Genomic DNA, 22850 nt, shown 5'->3' with positions numbered 1-22850 from the left:
TGCGACCCCATGAACCGCAGCACGCCAGGCCTTCCTGTCCATCACCAACTCCCAGAGTTCACTCAAACTCACATCCATCGAGTCGGTGATGCCATCCAGCCATCTCATCCTCTGTCGTCCCCTTCTCCTCCTGCCCCCAATCCCTCCCAGCATCAGAGTCTTTTCCAATGAGTCAACTCTTCGCCTGAGGTGGCCAAAGTACTATATACATGGCCAAAATCAGCTATATATCTGTTGTACCTAATTTACCAATATTATTAATTTACAAATGTGCTTAATTTACAGATAGAATATTATATTTTATAGTCAAATAAAAGGATAACAAGCAAAGTATAATTACCTGTTTTTTTTTAAAGGTATCACCTCAAACTTTAAAAAATTTGTTTTTTACGTTCAGTAAGGCATTTGAGGTTAATAGTAGGTTTCACTTGAATTTTAGTCTCATACAGTGTCTTACTCACTTGCATAAATTGGCTTCTTTCTAAGTGATGTACTCAAGCTGTTCAACTCTTCCTAATAATCAGTCATCCTGAAAACGTTTGCTTCTTTCTGTTCCTGTATCACATGTCTTAGTATCTCAGGCTGGCTTTTCTCTCTTCCATTCCTCTTATTTGTACCTCCTCCTCCTTCTAGTCACTGCTGTAAAGTAATGTAAAACCAGCTCTAATAATATGCTCATAACTATTATGCCTTTGAGCAAACCAATACCTTTCTCCTGGCAGAAGTTCAAGAAGCATAGACTAGGGAGAACTACTGAGAATTAATCATTCCACTAAATCACACCAAAATTCTCTACTTCAACTATATAAAACACAAGGCCTTAGTATTTAAAATATTTTATTTCATTTACTCCAAACTTCAGAACCAATATATTCACAATTTATTTTCAAATCTGTAATGCTCCTCTCCTTATTTTTCATTTTCAGTGAAATTGCCATTCAAATCTGTGTACATAAAGTAGGGTTTGGAAAAGAAAAACTGCAAATCTATCTAGTGTATGAGAGTCAACATCAGTGGCCACAAAATGACATTTAAGTATGTAACAACTGAATAGTGAAGAGAGGATATTTGTAGTGGTCAAATAAACCATCTCATTCAACTAACAATTACATTTTAGGCTTTTAAAATAATTCTCAATAATTTAAAAGAATGTAGGGCTCTATTCTAACTTCTCCCCTAAATTATATTCTTCTGATTTGGTGGGAAACACTGTAAGTTATATATTCAATCACAGATTATTCTTTATTTAATACTTGACTTACTGCATGAATTGATCAATTAACTTATATCTTCTCAGCGTCTTTTCCCTTACTATTTGTCTAAAATCCTACCTCTGAGATTCTTTATCAGATAGCAGGTCAAATCATATTTGAAAAAGACAATGTAAATGCCATTTTGGTAAGTGTATTTGCAGACTAAAAGTGGAAAATCAATGAAATGATTATGAATTACCAAGAAAATAAACAAAAGCTTTTAAAATGCAGATTCTTTTGTCTTACCAATACTTGAATATTTCAGACAAATTGAAAATTATTTAAAAAATTTTAATCTTGAAAATGCACTCAGTCTAGGCCATTAGAAAGAGAGGGAATATGTGAAAAATACCTACAAATTAACTTGCATTTTAAAATATAAAAACTGTTTAATGCATGACTCAAAACCATAATCTATATTCCTGAACAACTTGAAAGCATTTTTCCCTATTTTCAGGTATTTCTATGGAAAATAAGAAAGTGTGCCTCATATGTCTATAAGCGTCATTTTCATATTTTAAAAAATTAATAATTATATCAACAGAAGGTATTCTTTAAAATACTGGACTATTTGGAAAATGAAGCAAAATATTGTCTCCTTCATCTTGTTGTACTATTTTCTAACTTGTTGGCACGAGTATACCACACCCCTTTTTTGTATTTCAGTTTAGGCATCAATAAGCAATGGGAGTTAAACTATATGTTTAAGGATCTCTGCTGGACCCTAACTCCTTGTCCATGGTTCTGACGTAAATTTTGAGGAGTCAATAGCTGGATGTTGATGACTGTTATTTTCCAAACAAATCAGAATAAATTTACAACTCCCCTCCAGGTTATTGTCTCTCATTTCCTTTAAGATTAACTGATCCAGTCTCAGAAAGAAACACAACTCCTCCAGCTTTCCTTTTCTTTGGATCCTTTATAGCCTGATATTTTAAATTCCCTTTATCCAATCCAGGTGTATAGAAGGCTCCATCATACTTAAGTATTCTTCTCTGGAATCCCTAATGATTCCCTGAAGTAGTGAACCTGGACTAGCAGTTTCAAACCCAATCTTTGCTCAGCACTATCACAGTGTATTAAACTCTGTGAAATCTGCTACTTCCAGGTAGATTTCACTAACTACAGCCCACCATGCTATGGTTACTCAAATATTCTAAGTCTTGTGGTTCTTAGAACTATCTACCTTGCTTCGTATTTTTTTTTCTAATAATTACCAGATACTGTTAAGTGCTTTAGCTTATCTCTCTAAAACAATCTTATCTTGGTGAGAGTTAGGGCCAGTGCCTCATTTTCTCCCTAACCTGGACATAATGAAAAACAAAACCAAACAAAATTTATGCCATTCAAATCTATGTTGAAAAGTGAATGTTTGACTTTGGAATAGATTATATAAACTTTCTGAGCCATTTTACTTGTTTAATCTCTAAAGAAAGGAAAATAAAACTCATCTCTTTTGGATGAAGGTTCATCTAGTCAAGGCTATGGTTTTTCCTGTGGTCATGTATGGATGTGAGAGTTGGACTGTGAAGAAGGCTGAGCGCCGAAGAATTGATGCTTTTGAACTATGGTGTTGGAGAAGACTCTTGAGAGTCCCTTGGACTGCAAGGAGATCCAACCAGTCCATTCTGAAGGAGATCAGCCCTGGGATTTCTTTGGAAGGAATGATGCTAAAGCTGAAACTCCAGTCCTTTGGCCACCTCATGCGAAGAGTTGACTCATTGGAAAAGACTCTGATGCTGGGAGGGATTGGGGGCAGGAGGAGAAGCGGATGACAGAGGATGAGATGGCTGGATGGCATCACTGACTCGATGGATGTGAGTCTGAGTGAACTCCGGGAGCTGGTGATGGACAGGGAGGCCTGGCATGCTGCGATTCATGGGGTCGCAAAGAGTCAGACACGACTGAGCGACTGATCTGATCTGATCCGATCTTGGATGTGGGAAAAGTTATTAACCAGTTATCAATTACTATGTGTCAAGAATTGTGCTAGGTGAAAAAAAGACAAAATCATCCAGGAGGCTTTATTGAAATTCTCATTTAGTAAGTTAGTTATCTAGTTCTCCCATAATAAGATTGTGACTGGATAATGACAAATTATGAAGGATTTGATGAATTAGATTAGACAATACATTCCTCATTTAATCAATTATATGACACTGTGTCTCATCATGAATTAAATTATTTTTTTAAGATCCAAAACAAACTTTATTCATATAGAACAATAAGGGTATTAATAACTCAAATATTGAATGATTAAGTTTGGGGTCAACTAGAAGTCACCAAGACTATTTTAATGGGAGCAGTATAAAATTACATTTGGTATTTTTCTCAGTTCTCTGGCATTCTTCAAGCTTGCAAAGATTCAGTAAACTTTAATAATAGCTTGCTGAACAGCAATAAAATGAGCTGATGTCCTTAGAAGTCAGTCTCTCACAAAAAAGACATTATATCCAAGCTCTATCAAAGCCCCAGCCAGTAAGGCCCATAAAGGAATGAAGACATAGGACAGATTCATGGTAGTAAACTGTTCCAGTTTAGCACAGAGTGCAAGACAGAAGGCTAATTTAAGTAACATTGCAATGAGGTACCAGGCTTTTTTTTTAATATTGTGTGATCCATGTCGAGGGTCAAAGCCAGACTTACATCGCCCAGCCATTTTCACAATCAGCATGACAAGAAGGATAGTATCAAATATCCAGACTGGAATAAATATGAGGAACCAGTTCCAAGGTGCCTTCTCATCCAGTTTCAACACCAACATGATCAAGAAGAGTAATGTGAAAAGCCAGGTGAGTAGTACTCTCTGAGCCAAGGACATTCTCATTTAAACAATTTAAAGAAGCTGTTGCAGGGTCGAAAAAAGGAAAATATACCCCAGCAATTCTGCTGTCTGGAGAGCGGAGAGGGGCTTGAAGATCAGGAAATTCTCCAGTTTGGATCCTTGGCCTTTTCCACACTTCTCCCCCCATTAAATCCAGAAGCCATCACATGAAGTCAAGAAAAAGGGACCTCAGTTCCGCCTCCTCAAATGACCACAGTACAGGCTCTCTTGGGTGTACCTCCATGAATTAAATTATTAATTCTGTTGGCTTTCCCATTATATCCTCACTCTATGCATTGATTATTTTAAGTATTCAGTATGCATTTGTCAAATAAATAAATTTTATTTCAATATTTGATAGAATGAAATGAAAACTCATTTTAATTACATGTCATTATCATTATAATTATTTTGTCATGTATTTAAGAGACATAAAAACACAGAATGCTTATAGTAAAATTTACTTCAGAATGATAGAGACTCAGAAAGGTCATTTTAGAATTGCTTTCTAATTTTTCCTAGTATTCTATTAGAAAAATCACTTGAAGGTCACATAAATCCATCCCTGTAACCTTCCCCCACTTCTCACTCCCTTGGCTTACTGTGGAGACTAGACCTTTAAGAGTAGTCTTATATATTAAAACTCAGTCACTTGCCCTAAAACCCTGGTTGTCTCCAACCTGGGTGGTCTCCAAACTGTACAGAACTAAATCTTACCATGCACTATTAGCCACTCTTTCATTTATTCTGAATATTTATTCAGATCATCTTCATTAACCTCCTCTTTTAATAGACAGCCCTGTCTTGGACAACTTGTAATAGAATAAGTGGTGTTTTTAAATACAGGAGTGAGAAACTCAAGCTACAAATATGGCACATTCAGGCAATTAATAGAAAGTAAGTGCAGAGTGATTTAACATACTTTGTACTTCTTGAGTTTTTCCTTAACAGATTTTCTGTATCCTTTACTGGAATTTAAGTCACAGACTTTCTGCTTTACTAGCTTCCCTTTAACATTCCCCAAGTTATGAAAAAATGTTTATCACTGTCATTTTTATTACTTTATGCAATTGACATAAGAAGGGTAAGTTATCACACATGAGTTGTACAAAAAATGTGTAGCCATGAAAGAGATGCTCTGTGTTACCAGGTAGATAGAGCAATAGTTTCAGATGTTGACTGTATGAACATGTGGTTAAAGTCTTCTAACAAACATTAGCCAAGGGGCAAATGATCATTAAATTATACTTAAATAATAAATTCTAAAATCATATTGATCTGATTAATTGTGGATTGATTAAAGAAAAGTTAATTCATGTCCAACTCACTTGGCTTAAATCTCAGGTACATGTAATATTTCACAGTACCATAATGTAAATTAACCAGTAAATTCTATGACTATGAAGTAATATGTCTCATTATACAAATAATTCTCTAGAAATCTGAAAATAGAAGTTACCTGCTCTCTAAGGTAAGGTGTCCAGCTTTTTTATTAAGCAAATTCAAAAGGCTTTTCCCAGTTTTATTTTAATGTTTAAGAGAACAAAATGGTGCCATCATTTATGTTGGCAACTATTCTTTATTTCTCTTTAAATAACACTTTTATTATATTCTATGGTGAACATTAAAACAAAGACAACATAAGGTTCCTATCTGATTTCTAAGAAACTTTACCAGGGAGATATTTAACTTGCAGACATTTATTGCAGTATCTCTGTGAGTTTGGAAATTCCCTTTGGGATAATGTGACCAAAGTGAAGCTGAACCTTTCTGAACATTATTCAAAGACCTAAAAATAATTATATTGACTAAATTATATTTTCCCTATGTGTATATGGAAACTAAGTACAACTTTCATTGGGGGCTATTGTGAGAAAACTCGGATGACCTGAAACATGTAAAATATCATGTATGAAACGAGTTGCCAGTCCAGGTTCAATGCATGATACTGGATGCTTGGGGCTAGTGCACTGGGACAACCCAGAGGGATGGTATGGGGAGGGAGGAGGGAGGAGGGTTCAGGATGGGGAACACATGTATACCTGTGGCGGATTCATTTTGATATTTGGCAAAACTAATACAATTTTGTAAAGTTCAAAAAGAAGAAAGAAAAAAAAAGAAAGAAAGAAAAAAAGCTCATAATATGCACACCTCAGAAAGAAGAGGCAAAGAAAGAGAAGGAAACTCTTTCTTTGTTGCAGGTAAAATGAAAACATTGATGCTGCCTCAATTCAGTTTGTGGAGCGTGCTGGCTATTCCAGCATGCATCTCCTGTAGTCTATCAATAATAAAACCACTTTGAAAAGTTACCACAATCTGTTGTCCATTCTTCCTCAATGTCTTTCACTGTTGACTTTTCTGTCCACAGTTTACCCAAATAGCTCCCTTATATACCTCATCCCCGTAATGGAAGGTAACACCAAGTCTTTTTGTGGTTACTTATGTTTTTCTTATTTCTCAGTAACATTTGGAGACAATATTTTCTCTTCTCTGACAGCATTTTATTCAAGCTCCAGAGACCATATTCCTCAAATGTTCACATTTTTAAAAAATGGCACTTGTAACAACTTTAATTGCACAACTCAGTGGCATTGCTTATATTTACAATATTGTGTAATTGCTATATATTTCCAAAACATTTTCATCACTCCAAACAGAAACTTTGCACCCATTAAGTAATAACTCCTCATCCTCCTTTCCCTCTGCCACTGATATCCTTTAATATACTCTGCCTCTGTGAATCTTGTTCTTCTATTTCATGTAAGGGAAGTCATGCAATGTTTGTTTCTCCTATCTTTTTTTTTTTAATTACTTAGTTACCTTGGCTGTATCAGGTCTCAGCTGTGGCACAGGGATATCTCATTGCACTGCCTGGGCTCTTCACTGCAGTGGGGGGGTGTCAGTTGCTCCTCCACAGGTGGGATCTTAGTTTCCAACAAGGGACTGAACCTGTGTTCTCTGTGTTGCAAGGTGGATTCTTAACCACTGAACCATCAAGGAAGTCCCCTATCCCTTTTTTTCTACATTGCAATTTAATCTTGATTTCTCACAAAATTCTTTTTTTTTTTTTTACAATCTCTTTCTTGAGTCCAACCAACTCTTTTTTTGCATAATCTCTTTTTTCTATTCATGTTTTATTTTATATTTATGACATATTTTTAATATTTCCAAATAATATTTAAGGAGATTTTCGTGCAAAGATGGGCTCAATAAAGGACAGAAATGGTATGGACCTAACAGAAGCAGCAGATATTAAGAAGAGGTGGCAAGAATACACAGAAGAACTGTACAAAAAAGATCTTCATGACCAAGATAATCATGATGGTATGATCACTGACCTAGAGCCAGACATCCTGGAATGTGAATTCAAGTGGGCCTTAGAAAGCATCACTACGAACAAAGCTAGTGGAGATGATGGAATTCCAGTTGAGCTATTTCAAATCCTGAAAGATGATGCTGTAAAAGTGCTGCACTCAATATGCCAGCAAATTTGGAAAACTCAGCAGTGGACACAGGACTGGAAAAGGCCAGTTTTCATTCCAATCCCAAAGAAAATCCCAATCCCAGTGCCAGAGAATGCTCAAACTACCACACAATTGCACTCAATTCACATGCTAGTAAAGTAATGCTCAAAATTCTCCAAGCCAGGCTTCAGCAATACATAAACTGTGAACTTCCTGATGTTCAAGCTGGTTTTAGATAAGGCAGAGGAACCAGAGACCAAATTGCCAACATCCGCTGGATCATGGAAAAAGCAAGAGAGCTCCAGAAAAACATCTATTTCTGCTTTATTGACTATGCCATAGCCTTTGACTGTGTGGATCACAATAAACTGTGGAAAATTCTGAAAGAGATGGGAATACCAGAACACCTGACCTGCCTCTTGAGAAACCTATGCAGGTCAGGAGGCCACAGTTAGAACTGGACATGGAACAACAGACCGGTTCCAAATAGGAAAAGGAGTACGTCAAGGCTGTATATTGTCACCCTGTTTATTTAATTTCTATGCAGAGTACATCATGAGAAATGCTGGGCTGGAAGAAACACAAGCTGGAATCAAGATTGCTGGGAGAAATATCAATAACCTCAGATATGCAGATGACACCACCCTTATGGCAAAAAGTGAAGAGGAACTCAAAAGCCTCTTGATGAAGGTGAAAGAGGAGAGTGAAAAAGTTGGCTTAAAGCTCAACATTCAGAAAACGAAGATCATGGCATCTGGCCCCATCACTTCATGGGAAATAGATGGGGAAACAGTGGAAACAATGTCAGACTCTAATTTTGGGGGGCTCCAATATCACTGCAGATGGTGGCTGCAGCCATGAAGTTAAAAGACACTTACTCCTTGGAAGGAAAGTTATGACCAACCTAGATAGCATATTGAAAAGCAGAGACATTACTTTGCCAACAAAGGTTCGTCTAGTCAAGGCTATGGTTTTTCCACTGGTCATGTATGGATGTGAGAGTTGGACTGTGAAGAAAGCTTAGCACTGAAGAATTGATGCTTTTGAACTGTGATGTTGGAGAAGACTCTTGAGAGTCCCTTGGACTGCAAGGAGATCCAACCAGTCCATTCTAAAGGAGATCAGTCCTGGGTGTTCATCGGAAGGACTGATGCAAAGCTGAAACTCCAATACTTTGGCCACCTCATGCGAAGAGTTGACTCACTGGAAAAGACTCTGATGCTGGGAGGGATTGGGGGCAGGAGGAGAAGGGGACAACAGAGGATGAGATGGCTGGATGGCATCACCGACTCGATGGACATGAATTTGAGTGAACTCCGGGAGTTGGACAGGGAGGCCTGGCGTGCTGCAATTCATGGGGTCTCAAAGAGTCGAATACGACTAAGGGACTGAACTGAACTGAATAAATGATAATTTTATTATTAAAATTGTTGTGTTTTACTTATGGGCTAAGACATAGTCAATTTTTAAAACTTCTTAAGAAAGATTGGAAAAATTCTATTCCTTATTAGTAGATTTCTGTGATATAATGTAATTGTGTCATTTGTGATTATAACAGAAACACAATCACATATATATATATATATCATATATTGTTTTTAGTTTGAATTTAGAGTCTTTTTATTTCTCCTCTCATCTCTTATAGCTTATGGCTTATTAATATTTTTGCTTTGTCATTGAATTATATATATATGCTAATAACATTATAACTTCATTATGCATTCTTGTTTTTGTAATATATTAATAGTATTTGCTTCTGTAAGGATTTTAATATTTATACTAATATTTGCACATATTATTAACCATGTTTTTGTGTATTTACTTCTCACAAAATTAATTGAGATGAAGTGTTAACACTCTTCATTACCTAAACTATGTGATTATGTATCACTCCTAGTTCAAAAATGAAAATTGGAAAAACAAAGATAAAAATCAAAGGTGAATTGCTGCTTGAATGTGACATAGTAAATTGCCATCTTTGAACACTGGTTTCCTTATTCCTGAAAGAGACATGAAATTACTAACGGACCAAAAAACAAACAAACAAATAACAACAACAAAAAAAAAACCTAAAAACAAAATTATTTTTTATTCTATGGACTTAAACCTAGAAAATAAGTGGCTTCCCTGGTGGCTCAGATAATAAATAATTCACCTGTAATGTAGGAGACCCAGGTTCAATCCCTAGGTCAGGAAGATCCCCTGGAGGAGGAATTGGCTACCCACTCCAATACTCTTGATGGAGAATCCCATGGACAGAGGAGCCTGGTGGGCTACAGTCCATTGGGTCACAAGAGTCGGACATGACTGAGCGGCCACGCACACACAAACCTGGAAGACAACTTCTCAGTTAGTTCAGAGAAACTGCTCTGAAAAGGGAAGGGAGGAGTCAGGATGTATATGCATTTTTGCAACAAAAACCAGGTAGTCCGACCATCAGAAGATTATCGGAAATTAAAACCAGAAAGCTCACGTTAATGAATTTAGGGCTTTCTGTGCCTGGGAGAGGGAACAGTCGGGCTCCTTGAAATCATCCCTTTGAGCTGCACCTTGACTACTTAGGGCCAGTGCCCTGCTCTTTTCTATCCAGTGTTCCCTCAGGGTGCAGCTCTGTTCCAGAGAGTTCCTCAGGGCTCAGCAGCCTGAGCGGGAGGTTGGGGTGCAGGAGCCGTGCTGATGGCTTGGTGGCCTCAGCATCCTCTGTCGGTCGACATGACAGAGCACATTTTTCCTTCACAGAATAAAATGTTTTCAAAGTTATATTTAAACCACGAACATCTTGCTTTCTATCAGTTTCTGCTACTTTCTCTAAAGCAGTCAATCAATGCACATTATTTGTGCCTTGATTTAAATTACAGTGTCACTCTGCCATCAAGTGGATATGCTATTTGTATCACTTGTTGCTGCTGCTGCTAAGTCGCTTAAGTTGCTTCAGTCGTGTCCGACTCTATGCGACCCCATAGACTGGGCTATGCAGCCCACCAGACTCCCCAGTCCCTGGGATTCTCCAGGCAAGAACACTGGAGTGGGCTGCCATTTCCTTCTCCAATGCATGAAAGTGAAAAGTGGAAGTGAAGTCGCTCGGTCGTGTCTGACTCTTAGCGACCCCATGGACTGCAGCAGCCTACGAGGCTCCTCCATCCATGGGATTTTCCAGGCAAGAGTACTGGAGTGGGGTGCCATTGCATCACTTGTTAGGGAAAGACAAATTCATACTCTTTGCTACTAATTTGCAGAGGGATTTTATGCTACTTGAGGCTCGGAAGGTAAAGGATCCGTCTAGAATGTGAGAGATTCCGGGTTTGATTCCTGGATTGTGAAGATACCCTCGGGAAGGGAACCGCAACCCACGCCAGTATTCTTGCCAGGAGAATTCCAGGCAGAGAGGAGCCTAGCGGGCTACAGTCCACAGGGTTGCAAAGAGTCAACCATGACTGAGCGATTAGCACTTTATACTCTTAGATCCTATGAAAAAATTCCACCAATTACTATGTAATTTTGCTGAGAATGAGATGACAAATAGATAATGTAGGGTCAAACTGGGAATGTTGGGGAAAATAAAACCAACATTTCCTTCCCATTGTGTCAAACTAGTATTTAAACTGTATATAAACTTAAGCGGAAAAAATAACCTCTTGTGTAATAAGAAATAATACTGGACTGAGACTATCAGATTTACTTTAATTCTTTAATCTTTTCTGAATATGTGCCAGACTGGAGCCCCAGACCAGATCAAAGAAAGATAAATAAAACTGCCTGTGCACACACTAGACACCAGGGTGCCCGTGATGGCCTGCACTTCACACTTGCCATTCTCAGAGGTATCTACACATAAATACATGCAGGGAAAAAAGTGCATGTGTTAGTTGCTCTGTCGTGTCTGACTCTTCATGACCTCATGGACTATAGCCCACCAGGCTCCTCCATTCATGGAATTCTCCAGGCAAGAATACTGGAGTGAGTAGCCATTCCCTTCTCCAGGGGATCTTCCCAATCTAGGGATAGAAGCCAGGTCTCCTGCATTGCAGGTCAAATCTTCACCATCCGAGCCACCAGGAATCTATCTAAAATTATGATTTACATGTCATACTGAATTTAGGAGGCTATTTTGAATTGAATTTCTTACTTTTTTTAAGCATGCTTTACCTACATACGCTTATAGGAATGATCTCTTCAGTTAAGTGCTGTGCTCAGTCACTCAGTTGTGTCCGACTCTGCGACCTCATGGATTAGAGCCCACCAAGCTCCTCTGTCCATGGGAATTCTCCAGGCAAAAATACTGGAGTGAGTTGCCATTTCCTCCTCCAGAGGATCTTCCCAACCCAGGGATCAAATCTGGGTCTTCTGCATTGCAGGAGGATTCTTAACCATCTGAGTCACCAGGGAAGCCCCTCCTCAGGTATAGACAAAGATTAATAAAGTTTGTATTTAATTCAATCCTTATGTATTAAGGTGGTTAGAATGTACTACTTAGTTACAGTAATAGATTTTTTTATCAGATGGAGTAGTTAAGTCAACCTGTTACAGATGTGTAAATTATGGATTTTGAGAATTATACAGATAATTTTAAAACAGTATTTTGGGAACACCAAGCAAAAAGTGATCTTAGTGAAATCTCTAGGCCAGTGTGAGGACCAGTCACAGAATATGGGAAATGTAGAGAGACATTGTGGAGTTTAATATCTTGTCTACATTCTTCCGGAAAAGTCTTCCCCTTCCTTTTGTTTACATTCAAGTTTGTGTCTCTAGAGCCCCTTCTCATATACTTTTAGTGAAACTGGGCAACCCAGACTCTGAGTCATTCACACTATTCTGTTCATTGACACTGGAGAAAAAAATAGAAAATTCTTTTATTGTTGTTGGTCTGAAATTAGCTTCCTGCGGCTTTTAAAAGTTAATTCATTTAAAATTAAATTTCTGTCCTTAGGACACAGAAAAAAGGTCAGTGTTTCTTTCATATTTTAGCCTTGAAATATTTGAAGACAGTGGTAAGAGTCTCCGTTTGTTTTCCCTCCGTGTTCCAGATGTCTTCAGGCCTTTGGTTGGTTTATCAGATGCTCTAGCCCCCACATTACACCTCACTGTTTACTACTTCTCATTGCAGGTGCCTGTGTAATTATTGCTAGCTTCCGGGAATCACTGACTCGTCTGCAATGAGATGCTGTCAAGAATATAATGTTTGTTTCTGAAACAAAATGAAAATGGGAGTTAATTCTTTTTTTTTTTTTTTTTTAGCTCTCTTATTTTTTTTCTAATTTTATTTTATTTTTAAACTTTACATAATTGTATTAGTTTTGTCAAATATCAAAATGAATCCGCCACAGGTATACATGTGTTCCCCATCCTGAACCCTCCTCCCTCCTCCCTCCCCATACCATCCCTCTGGGTCGTCCCAGTGCACTAGCCCCAAGCATCCAGTATCGTGCATTGAACCTGGATTGGCAACTCGTTTCTTACATGATATTTTACATGTTTCAATGTCATTCTCCCAAATCTTCCCACCCTCTCCCTCTCCCACAGAGTCCATAAGACTGTTCTATACATCAGTGTCTCTTTTGCTGTCTCGTACACCGGGTTATTGTTACCATCTTTCTAAATTCCATATATATGCGTTAGTATACTGTATTGGTGTTTTTCTTTCTGGCTTACTTCACTCTGTATAATAGGCTCCAGTTTCATCCACCTCATTAGAACTGATTCAAATGTATTCTTTTTAATGGCTGAGTAATACTCCATCGTGTATATGTACCACTGCTTTCTTATCCATTCATCTGCTGATGGACATCTAGGTTGCTTCCATGTCCTGGCTATTATAAACAGTGCTGCGATGAACATTGGGGTACACGTGTCTCTTTCCCTTCTGGTTTCCTCAGTGTGTATGCCCAGCAGTGGGATTGCTGGATCATAAGGCAGTTCTATTTCCAGTTTTTTAAGGAATCTCCACACTGTTCTCCATAGTGGCTGTACTAGTTTGCATTCCCACCAACAGTGTAAGAGGGTTCCCTTTTCTCCACACCCTCTCCAGCATTTATTATTTGTAGACTTTTGGATCGCAGCCATTCTGACTGGTGTGAAATGGTACCTCATAGTGGTTTTGATTTGCATTTCTCTGATAATGAGTGATGTTGAGCATCTTTTCATGTGTTTGTTAGCCATCTGTATGTCTTCTTTGGAGAAATGTCTATTTAGTTCTTTGGCCCATTTTTTGATTGGGTCGTTTATTTTTCTGGAGTTGAGCTGTAGGGGTTGCTTATATATTTTTGAGATTAGTTGTTTGTCGGTTGCTTCATTTGCTATTATTTTCTAAAAATGGGAGTTAATTCTTTCTGTTTATATCAACAACTAATGCAACTGCATTGAATGCCATGATTATAATATTGAAACTGAGTCCATTTCATTCCCATTGTCGACACCGTTTTACAACCACACTCTCTTCATTACTACATACTTGTCCTGTGGGCATAGAACTCTACTTCAACTCTATTCAGCAATCGGTTTAGTTCAGTTCAGTTCGGTCGCTCAGTCATGTCCGACTTTTTGCGACACCATGAATTCCAGCACGCCAGGCCTCCCTGTCCATCACCAACTCCCGGAGTTCACCCAGACTCACGTCCATCGAGTCAGTGATGCCATCCAGCCATCTCATCCTCTGTCATCCCCTTCTCCTCCTGCCCCCAATCCCTCCCAGCATCAGTACTAATCCTAATTGCATTCTTTACACGATTTAGATTCTCTGGTCCTCTGATCATATCTCATACTTTTTGTTGTTGTTCAGTCTCACAGTCATGCAAGACTCTTTGCAACCCTATGTCCTGCAGCATGCCAGGCTTCTCTGTCCCTCGCCATCCCCCAAAGTTTGCCCTGCATAAACTCTACTTCTAATTGAAAACAATTTGAACATTCAAATTCCTACCTTGGTTCAGACTGTCTTCTTTGCTTAAAATGTCTTTTGTTTTTGTTTCTTATCCCTTCAATCTATCTTAACACTATAGTTTGACTCAAAGTTCAAAGTCCTATTGTGATTTTATTGATCAGGAAATATCTTGGTCATTATTCAAGTATCTCAACATGTGAGGAACACTCTTAATATGCTTGACAAAAGCTTAATGAAAAATAAATAAGCAAAACACAAAAATATGCACAGTGGCAATGCAGAAAAGTGTAGTATTTTTTAAAGCAAATTATTATTTCTCTCACTACATTACAATTATACCATAACAATCCCACTGTTGAACTTCCCAGGTGGCGCTAGTGGTAAACAACCCAACTGTCAATCCAAGAGAGACAGGTTTGATCCCTGGGCTGGGAAGTTTCCCTGGAGGAGAGCACTGCAACCCACTCCTGAGTTCTGCCTGGAGAATCCCATGGACAGAGGAGCCTGGCGGGCTTCAGTCCATACCCTCTCACAGAGTCAGACACCACTAAAGTGACTTAACACACATGCACGCAGTCACTTTATCATAAGCCATAACTGAGAACAAGCTTAAATCTCTGTATTGCCACTCAGAGGACATCTGCCTACTCATCTGGAAATAATTTTAGACTTTGAACAATCAATAAATGCCTTCTATTGCATACGTTGACAAGGTGTGATCTGCAAACCAAATCTGTCCTACTGTCTTTTATAAATAAAATTTTATTGGAACAGAGTCATGCCTATTGATTTACATATTGCCTACAGGTGAATCCATGCTGCGAGATACAGAAGTGCATAGCTGAAATTGAGACTATGTGGCCCAAAAAAGGCTAAAGTATTTACTGTACAGCTTTTTCCAGAAAAAAGTGCTGCTCCCTGTTCTGTTAAACTGTTATTGGAGTTGAGATGTTTATATGTTAAGATATGGCAGCTTCTTAAATAATAAATATACTATACTTCCCATAAACCTAGACTATAAACTGAAAAATAGAATACCAGTTTTTTTTGCAATTTCAATAATAAATGTAAGAATAAAAAAGAATTGTGCTCATATTTGTAATAGTAATGCAAGTTGTATTATCTTAAGAAAACCAATGGTTTTTACAGAAAATGAAACTCACAACACAATGTTAAAGAAAGGGTAAAAAACACTATAATATGATTCATATTGTATAAGTTTTACATCCAAACACGTCAATATGTCCCTCAGATACAGAGAAAGTGAAAGTCGCTCAGTTGTGACAGACTCTTTGCGACTCCATGGCCTGTACAGTCCATGGACTTCTCCAGGCCAGAATAATGGAGTGGGTAGCCTTTCCCTTCTCCAAGGGGTCTTCCCAACCCAGGGATCAAACCCAGGTCTTCCGCATTGCAGGCAGATTCTTTACCAGCTGAGCCACAAGGGAAGCCCAAGAATACTGAAGTGGGTAGCCTATCCCTTCTCCAGGGGATCTGCCTGACCAGGAATTGAACCGGGGTGTCCTGAATTGCAAGAGGATTCTTTACCAACTGAGCTATGAGGGAAGCCCACAGATACAGGGGGACAACCAGAAATTCAACAAAAATTAAGAATCTTTGGATTGTTACCCAATAGTTGATTTTGCTTTTGTATATTTCTGCATTTTGCAAGTATTTAAAGACAAAAATATAGTGTCTAGTTCAACATTTTTAAAAGATCAATGGACTAGAGTGCATGATGAAATTGTTCCCCAAACTTTGGAAAAAAATGCATACGCAACCAAAGTGTCACAAGGACATTATTTCATCTAATTGCCCCATTTGTGGTCTCAAAGCAATAGCTAAATAATATTCTCTAAGGTTAATCTCCTTGGGGTTTTGGTGGCATATATATGTTACAGTTTGATGTTAGGGTTCAGCTTTTTTGGTTTCCTTTTTTTTGGTGTCCTTTTCTCGGTCCTTTTCAAGTCTGAATATATTTTTAATACATTATAAGAGAAATTCATTTTCTGAAATATTCATTGCAATATACTCTAGATTCCCGTTAACTATTTTTCAGACTTATTACTATATTAAAAAAAAATGACTTCTCAGCATAAATTTTCCTGGAATCCATTGAACTTAGAAAAGAAGCTTTATTAAATGAGCCAGTCAAATTCTTCTACACTCAGGTGAGTTGATTTTTATTTCACTTTAAAAGGAATATAATATGTTCCTAATATACTTCATTAATCTTTGCAGGAGGCAAACAAGCACGTGTATAAATCTAACTGCCAGATTACCTGTTTAGTTGACTAGAAGTCTTTGATTAGTTATCTTTCACCACATTTATTGTTGTTCACCATGCTACATCACAAGGAAATTTTTTGTTTTTTCTGGATCACAATATTTTCATTCCCTTTATACATACAAACTTTAATAATAAACAAGAACTATAAGTTGTCATCTGTGCTTATATGGATTATATCCTGGAATAATGCTCTAAGAAACAAATTGAGGCTGAGATTTTATAATTTTATAGTTTCTAAAATGCCTGTTACAGGGCTGAGCACATAGTGGGTCTGCAATGGGAAAATTATACCAAGGTAATTGCACAGAAAAGAAGATAAATACTATGCACAGCACCTGTGCTCACAGCTGAGCATGGCTGACACTTCCTGGACTACATAGGCGATTGGGAACATTGGCCCCAAGCCTGTTGACAAGTACAGAGTGTGGGAGGTGGAGTGAAAAGCTACAGGTGTGGAGAAGGAGTGTGGGGAAGAAGGAACAAGTGTGCATCAGAAATTGTATTCATCTTTGATGAAGATTTCCCTTTCAACCTTGGACTATTCAAACTTTGTTACCATAGACATAGGGAACAAATCCTGACTTTAAAAAAAAAGTGTTTTCAGTTAGAGAATATGTGCTCTATGATTTGCATGTTAAATTGAAACATACTTTCAGGAAATCAGGAATTAATCACATGTTTAAGAATGTAAAGGAATAACTGAAGAAAAAGAGTTGGGGAATATGTGAATGACATAGTTATACATGTACAGGAAATCTGGAAGTGTTATATGTGTTCTTGGAGTATAAAGTTATAAAACCTGAGTGAAAATAACAGAGTGTTTAATTTCAACTCCTAATGATATATAGAATTTTTAGAGAAGTCTATGTGGAATGAACTTCCCTTTATACTGAGTGCCATTTCAGGTTTTGGTAAGAATTTAGGAAGTAGCTTTGAAAAGAATGAACTTTAATGTCAGAAAAAGACAGTAGAGGCATTTTGGAGGGAAAGAGGCTAATTTAAAAAATAATAATAATTCAATGCACTCTTTTTCCCCATAAGTACTCTCATTCTATGCGTAAGTCAGGAAGATCCCCTGGAGGAGGGCATGACAACCCATCCAGTGTTCTTGCCCAGAGAATCTCATGGACAGAGGAACCTGGTAGGCTACAGTCCATGGAGTCACAAAAACATCCCACAATACTGAGGGAATAACATTACATTTCTTTCAAATTTTGCTGCAGATTTCTCTGAATCAACTTTTATATTTTGTCCACAGGAACCAAGAAAACCAGAGTGCTGAAGTCACTTTCATTCTCTTGGGCTTCTCAGAATATCCCGAACTCCAGATACCTCTTGTCCTGTTATTCTTAACCATCTACTCCGTCAGTGTGCTGGGGAACCTGGGCATGATCCTAACTATCTAGATAAATCCCAAATTCCACACCCCTGTGTACTACTTCCTCAGACATTTGTCCTTTGTTGATCTCTGTTACTCAACAGTAGTTACATCCAAGCTACTAGAAAACTTGATTGTGGACGACAGAACCATCTCCTTCACAGGATGCATCATGCAGTTCTCCTTTGCCTGCATATTTGTGGTGACAGAGACGTTCCTGTTGGCAGTGATGGCATATGACTGATTTGTGGCCATTTGCAACCCTCTTCTCTACACAGCTGTCATGTTCCAGAAGCTTTGTTCCTTATTGGTGGGTGCATCATACTCTTGGGGGTACAGTCTGTTCCCTGACTCTTACCCACTTTTTATCCGAATTGTCCTTTAGAGGAAATAATATCATAAATAACTTTGTTTGTGAGCACGCAGCCATTGTTGCTGTTTCCTGCTCTGACCCCTACATTAGCCAGGAGATCATTTTAGTCTCTGCCATGTTTAATGAAATAAGCAGCCTGATAATTATTCTCACCTCCTATGTTTTCATTTTTATAACTGTCCTGAAGATGCCTTCAACTGGGGGGCTCCACAAAGCCTTCTCCACCTGTGCCTCCCACCTGACTGCCATTACCATCTTCCACGGGACCATCCTTTCCCTCTACTGTGTTCCTAACTCCAGGAGTTCATGGCTCATGGTCAAGGTGGCCTCTGTCTTTTACACAGTGGTCATCCCCATGCTGAACCCAGTGATCTACAGCCTCGGGAACAAAGATGTGAAAGAGACTGCTAGGAAGCTGCTGCTAAGTCGCTTCAGTCGTGTCCAACTCTGTGAGACCCCATAGAAGGCAGCCCACCAGGCTCCGCCATCCCTGGGATTCTCCAGGCAGGAACACTGGAGTGGGTTTCCATTTCCTTCTCCAATGCATGAAAGTGAAAAGTGAAAGTGAAGTCGCTCAGTCCTGTCTGACTCTTAGCGACCCCATGGACTGCAGTCCACCAGGCTCCTCCATCCATGGGATTTTCCAGGCAAGAGTACTGGAATGGGTTGCCATTGCCTTCTCCAGCTAGGAAGCGAGTCAATACCAAATTATTATGTCAATGAATGTAAAACGGCTTAGGTTTGCTTTTTCATTTACAAGAGCACTGTGGAGAACTGTCCGAGTTTTGTAGCATTTATTAATAGCATTTCAAATTCCAATTTTTAGGAAGGAAAACAGTGCACACATTTAATGAAATTCCCTTGTTGATACATCATTCAACCACTTTAGTAAACTGTAGAGACTTAGCAATAAAATAATAAATAACACCTAATTAAAGCCTAGACTATTGAAGTCTCTAGATAAAGTATTTGTCATGTAAAGATTTCTGAGTAAAGACACATTACCATTTGGCTGTTCAGGTGAGTCTTCTTTTTTTCTTTTCTTTAAGTCATTATAAGTCAATCGAAGAGTGGATTTGAGTTGTCATGAAAGTTTATAGTTAACCATGAGGGAGTTACATGAGTTGAATCATAGTAACTAAGAGTTGTTCAACACTAAGACACTAAAGTTAAAAGACATTCCTGTGCTTAGTTGCTCAGTTATGTCTGACTCTTTACAATTCTATGGGCTTTAGCCTGCCAGGCTCCTGTGTCCATGGAAAGAATACTGGAGTGGGTAGCCATTCTCTTCTCCAGGGTATCTGCATGACCAGTAATCAAACGTATGTCTCCTGCATTGCAGGCAGATTCTTTACCATCTAAGGTACCAGGGAAGCCTAAATTTAAAGGATATATTTATTTAACACCACATAGAAAGAATTGGTACATTATAAGTGCAAAGAAGTCATGTCTCTGTCCCCACAGAATCCTGAATAAGATTTGGTAAAATTCTACTTGTTAATATAAAATTTATTTGTTTTTTGTACATAAATCATCAAAAATAAAATTAAGAAATGCACACTTCAGAAATAGTTCCAGCTAAATCTAAAACAGTATTTCACATCAGTCAAACTACATATAAAATAGCTATTGATGTACAATGATAACATAACAGAGAACTTCATTGGTAAGTAACATTAATGGTGGATTGAATGGGGGCCCTGCTAATATCAATTAGAGAATCTTGGTTAACCTGATTTAATTTTGCCCAACTAGCAAACTCATGGACTTCCCTGGTGGCTCAGATGATAAAGAATCCACTTGCAATGCAGGAAACTTTGGTTCTATCCCTGGGTGGGGAAGATCCCCTGGAGAAAGGGAGGGCAACCCACTCCAGTATCCTTGCCTGGAGAATCCCATGACAGAGGAGCCTGGCGGGCTTCAGTCCATGGAGTTAACAAAGATTAAGACACGACTGAGCAACTAACACACTTCACAGTAAACTCACATCCAGTCTAAGGAGTGAATTCTATGTGCTGTGGTGCTTCCCAGGTGGCACTAGTGGTAAGAACCTGCCTACCAGTGCAGGAGACGTAGGAGACATGGGTTCCGTTCCTGGATTGGGAGGATCCTCTGGAGGAGGGCATGGCAACCCATTCCAGTATTCTTGCCTGGAGAATTCCATAGACAGTGAAGCCTGGTGGGCTAAAGTCCATAGGGTGGCAAGGAATCAAACACCACTGAAGCGACTTAGCACGCACCCACCTTGGTATCAGGTGTACCCAGACCCTCCTCCCTAAATAGACTCTACTATCACATAAGATATATATTATCTGCCAGAAATTGGGGGAAAAGCCTAACACCTCTTTGTGAAAGACTATTTTTTTTCCCTGCTAAGCATTTTGTCTAATAGTAATTCTATGTTCATCCATGTGAGAGGAGCCGCCAAACTTATTCTACAGTGTCTGTAGCATTTTAGATTCCCAGGCATAATATATAACTCTTCTGGTTGCTTCATATCCTTGCTAATCATTGCTATTATATACTTATATTATAGCAAATCCAGTGGATATAAATTGATATCTCATCATGACATTGATTTGCATTTTCCTAACAACTAAATATGTTGAGAATATTTTCACACGCTTGTTGGACATTTGTAAATTTTGTGTTGTATCTGCTTTGACTTTTTGTCTTTATTGTTTCTTTTCTGTACCTTTTCTTTTCACTTTATTGATAACGTTTTTAATATACAAATATTTTAAATTTTGAGGAAGTACAATAGCAATTTATTTATTTATTGTCACTCATGTTTTGGTTTCCCTGTTTAAGAATCTACTGCCAAATTCAAGGGCATGAAATGTAAGGCCTGTGTTTTTCTTGTAAGAGTTTTATAGTTTATGCTCTTTCATTCAGGTCCTTGTTCACTTTCTGAGTTAACTGTTGTATATAATATGAGGCAAGTGTCCAATCCCGTAATTTTACTTGTGAATGCCCAATTGTCCTGGCATCATTTATTTGAAGGAGAATCTATTCTTTCTCCAGTGAATATTAAGAGAATCATAACCTCAGAAGCACCATGATGATGGTGAGGTACAAGTTGGGAGAAATCAGAGCCCATATAGGGCACAGCTGCCCAGTCAAAATGTATTTTGAATCTTCCACTAGTGAGAAATAAGCTTGTTGTTATTGTTGTTCAGTCACTAAGTCACGTCCGAGTCTTTGCCACCCCATGGACTGCAGCACGCCAGGCTTCTCTGCCCTTCACTGACTCCTGGAGTTTGCTCACACTCATGTCCATTGAGTCGGTGATGCCATCTGACCATCTCATCCTCTGCTGCCCTCTTCTCCACTAGCCTTCAGTCATTCCCAGCATCAGGGTCTTTTCCAGTGAGTCAGCTCTTCATGTCAGGTGGCCAAATCACTGGACCTTCAGCTTCAGCATCAGTCCTTCCAGTGAATATTCAGGGCTGATTTCCTTCAGGACTGACTGGTTGGATCTTGCTGTCCGAAGCACTCTCAGGAGTCTTCCCCAGCACCACAATTTGAAAGAACAATTCTTCGGCACTTTGTCTTCTTTATGGTCCAGCTCTCACATCCATACCTGACTGCTGGAAACACCATGGTTTTGACTATATGGACTTTTGTTGGCAAAGTGATGTTTCTGGTTTTGAATGTGCTGCCTAGTTTTGTCATAACTTTCCTCCCACAGAGCAAGTGCATTTTAATTTCATGGGTGCAGTCACCATAAAGCAATGATTTTGGAGCCTAAGAAAGTAAAATCTTTCACTGCTTGCACTTCAGCTCCTTCTATCAAGTTATTATTTTTAACCTGTGTCCTTAAAGCCAAGTTGGGTAGTTACCAAAATTAGTGAAAATATCATCCTTTTCATAAACAGATGTTTTTAGAAAACATATCATCCAAAATTTCTTTTTAGATTCAGTAATAAATATAAACATCTGAGAACATTCTATATTTGAAAAGCCAATGGAATCTGTTTTCTATCAATAGAATCAATAGTGTAAATATAAAATAAAGTTTATAGTACAAATTTTGTAAAGTATAAATGGTAAATATTGTAAAGTATAAACAGTATAATTATAATTTAGCAGCCATATGTTTAGAAACATAAGAATATATATATATATACCTTCATAAGAAAATTTTAAAAATTAAATATGGATTAATAAAAGATAAATCTACTCGTGTATAATTTCCCCTTGTGGATTTATGTATTTTATATCCACATAGATTTTTTTAATGGTGTTTTTTTATTTTTTAAGATTAAATGAGTAAAGTTGATAATACAAATGCCCTAAGGCTTTAGGGAAATAATATACAATCAATACACCACCTGGGACAGAGTTCAGAGTTAAAATGTAATTAGTTGAATTGCAGTCATCAAGGCAGTACC

General features: G+C 38.1%; 1 protein-coding gene and 1 pseudogene across 1 annotated transcript; one reads left to right on the top strand and one right to left on the bottom strand.

The window, feature by feature from the left end:
- Positions 1 to 3434: 3434 nt before the first annotated feature.
- LOC147359903 (transmembrane protein 60) lies at positions 3435 to 4223 on the bottom strand. Its single transcript, XM_086338116.1, has one exon. The coding sequence runs from the start codon at positions 4078 to 4080 to the stop codon at positions 3679 to 3681; it is 402 nt and encodes a 133-aa protein (XP_086194242.1). The 5' UTR covers positions 4081 to 4223; the 3' UTR covers positions 3435 to 3678.
- A 12334-nt stretch (positions 4224 to 16557) lies between these two features.
- Positions 16558 to 19094, top strand: LOC147359902 (olfactory receptor 5D3-like; annotated as a pseudogene).
- The last annotated feature ends 3756 nt before the right edge of the window (positions 19095 to 22850 follow it).

This window comes from Bos grunniens, chromosome 14 (assembly GCF_055505025.1).
Source record: "Bos grunniens cultivar Pamir isolate PY7600 chromosome 14, Bosgru_T2T1.0, whole genome shotgun sequence".
Lineage (NCBI taxonomy): Eukaryota > Metazoa > Chordata > Mammalia > Artiodactyla > Bovidae > Bos > Bos grunniens.
The sequence above is the reverse complement of the archived record's forward strand: the minus strand, read 5'-3'. Positions and strand labels throughout refer to the sequence as shown.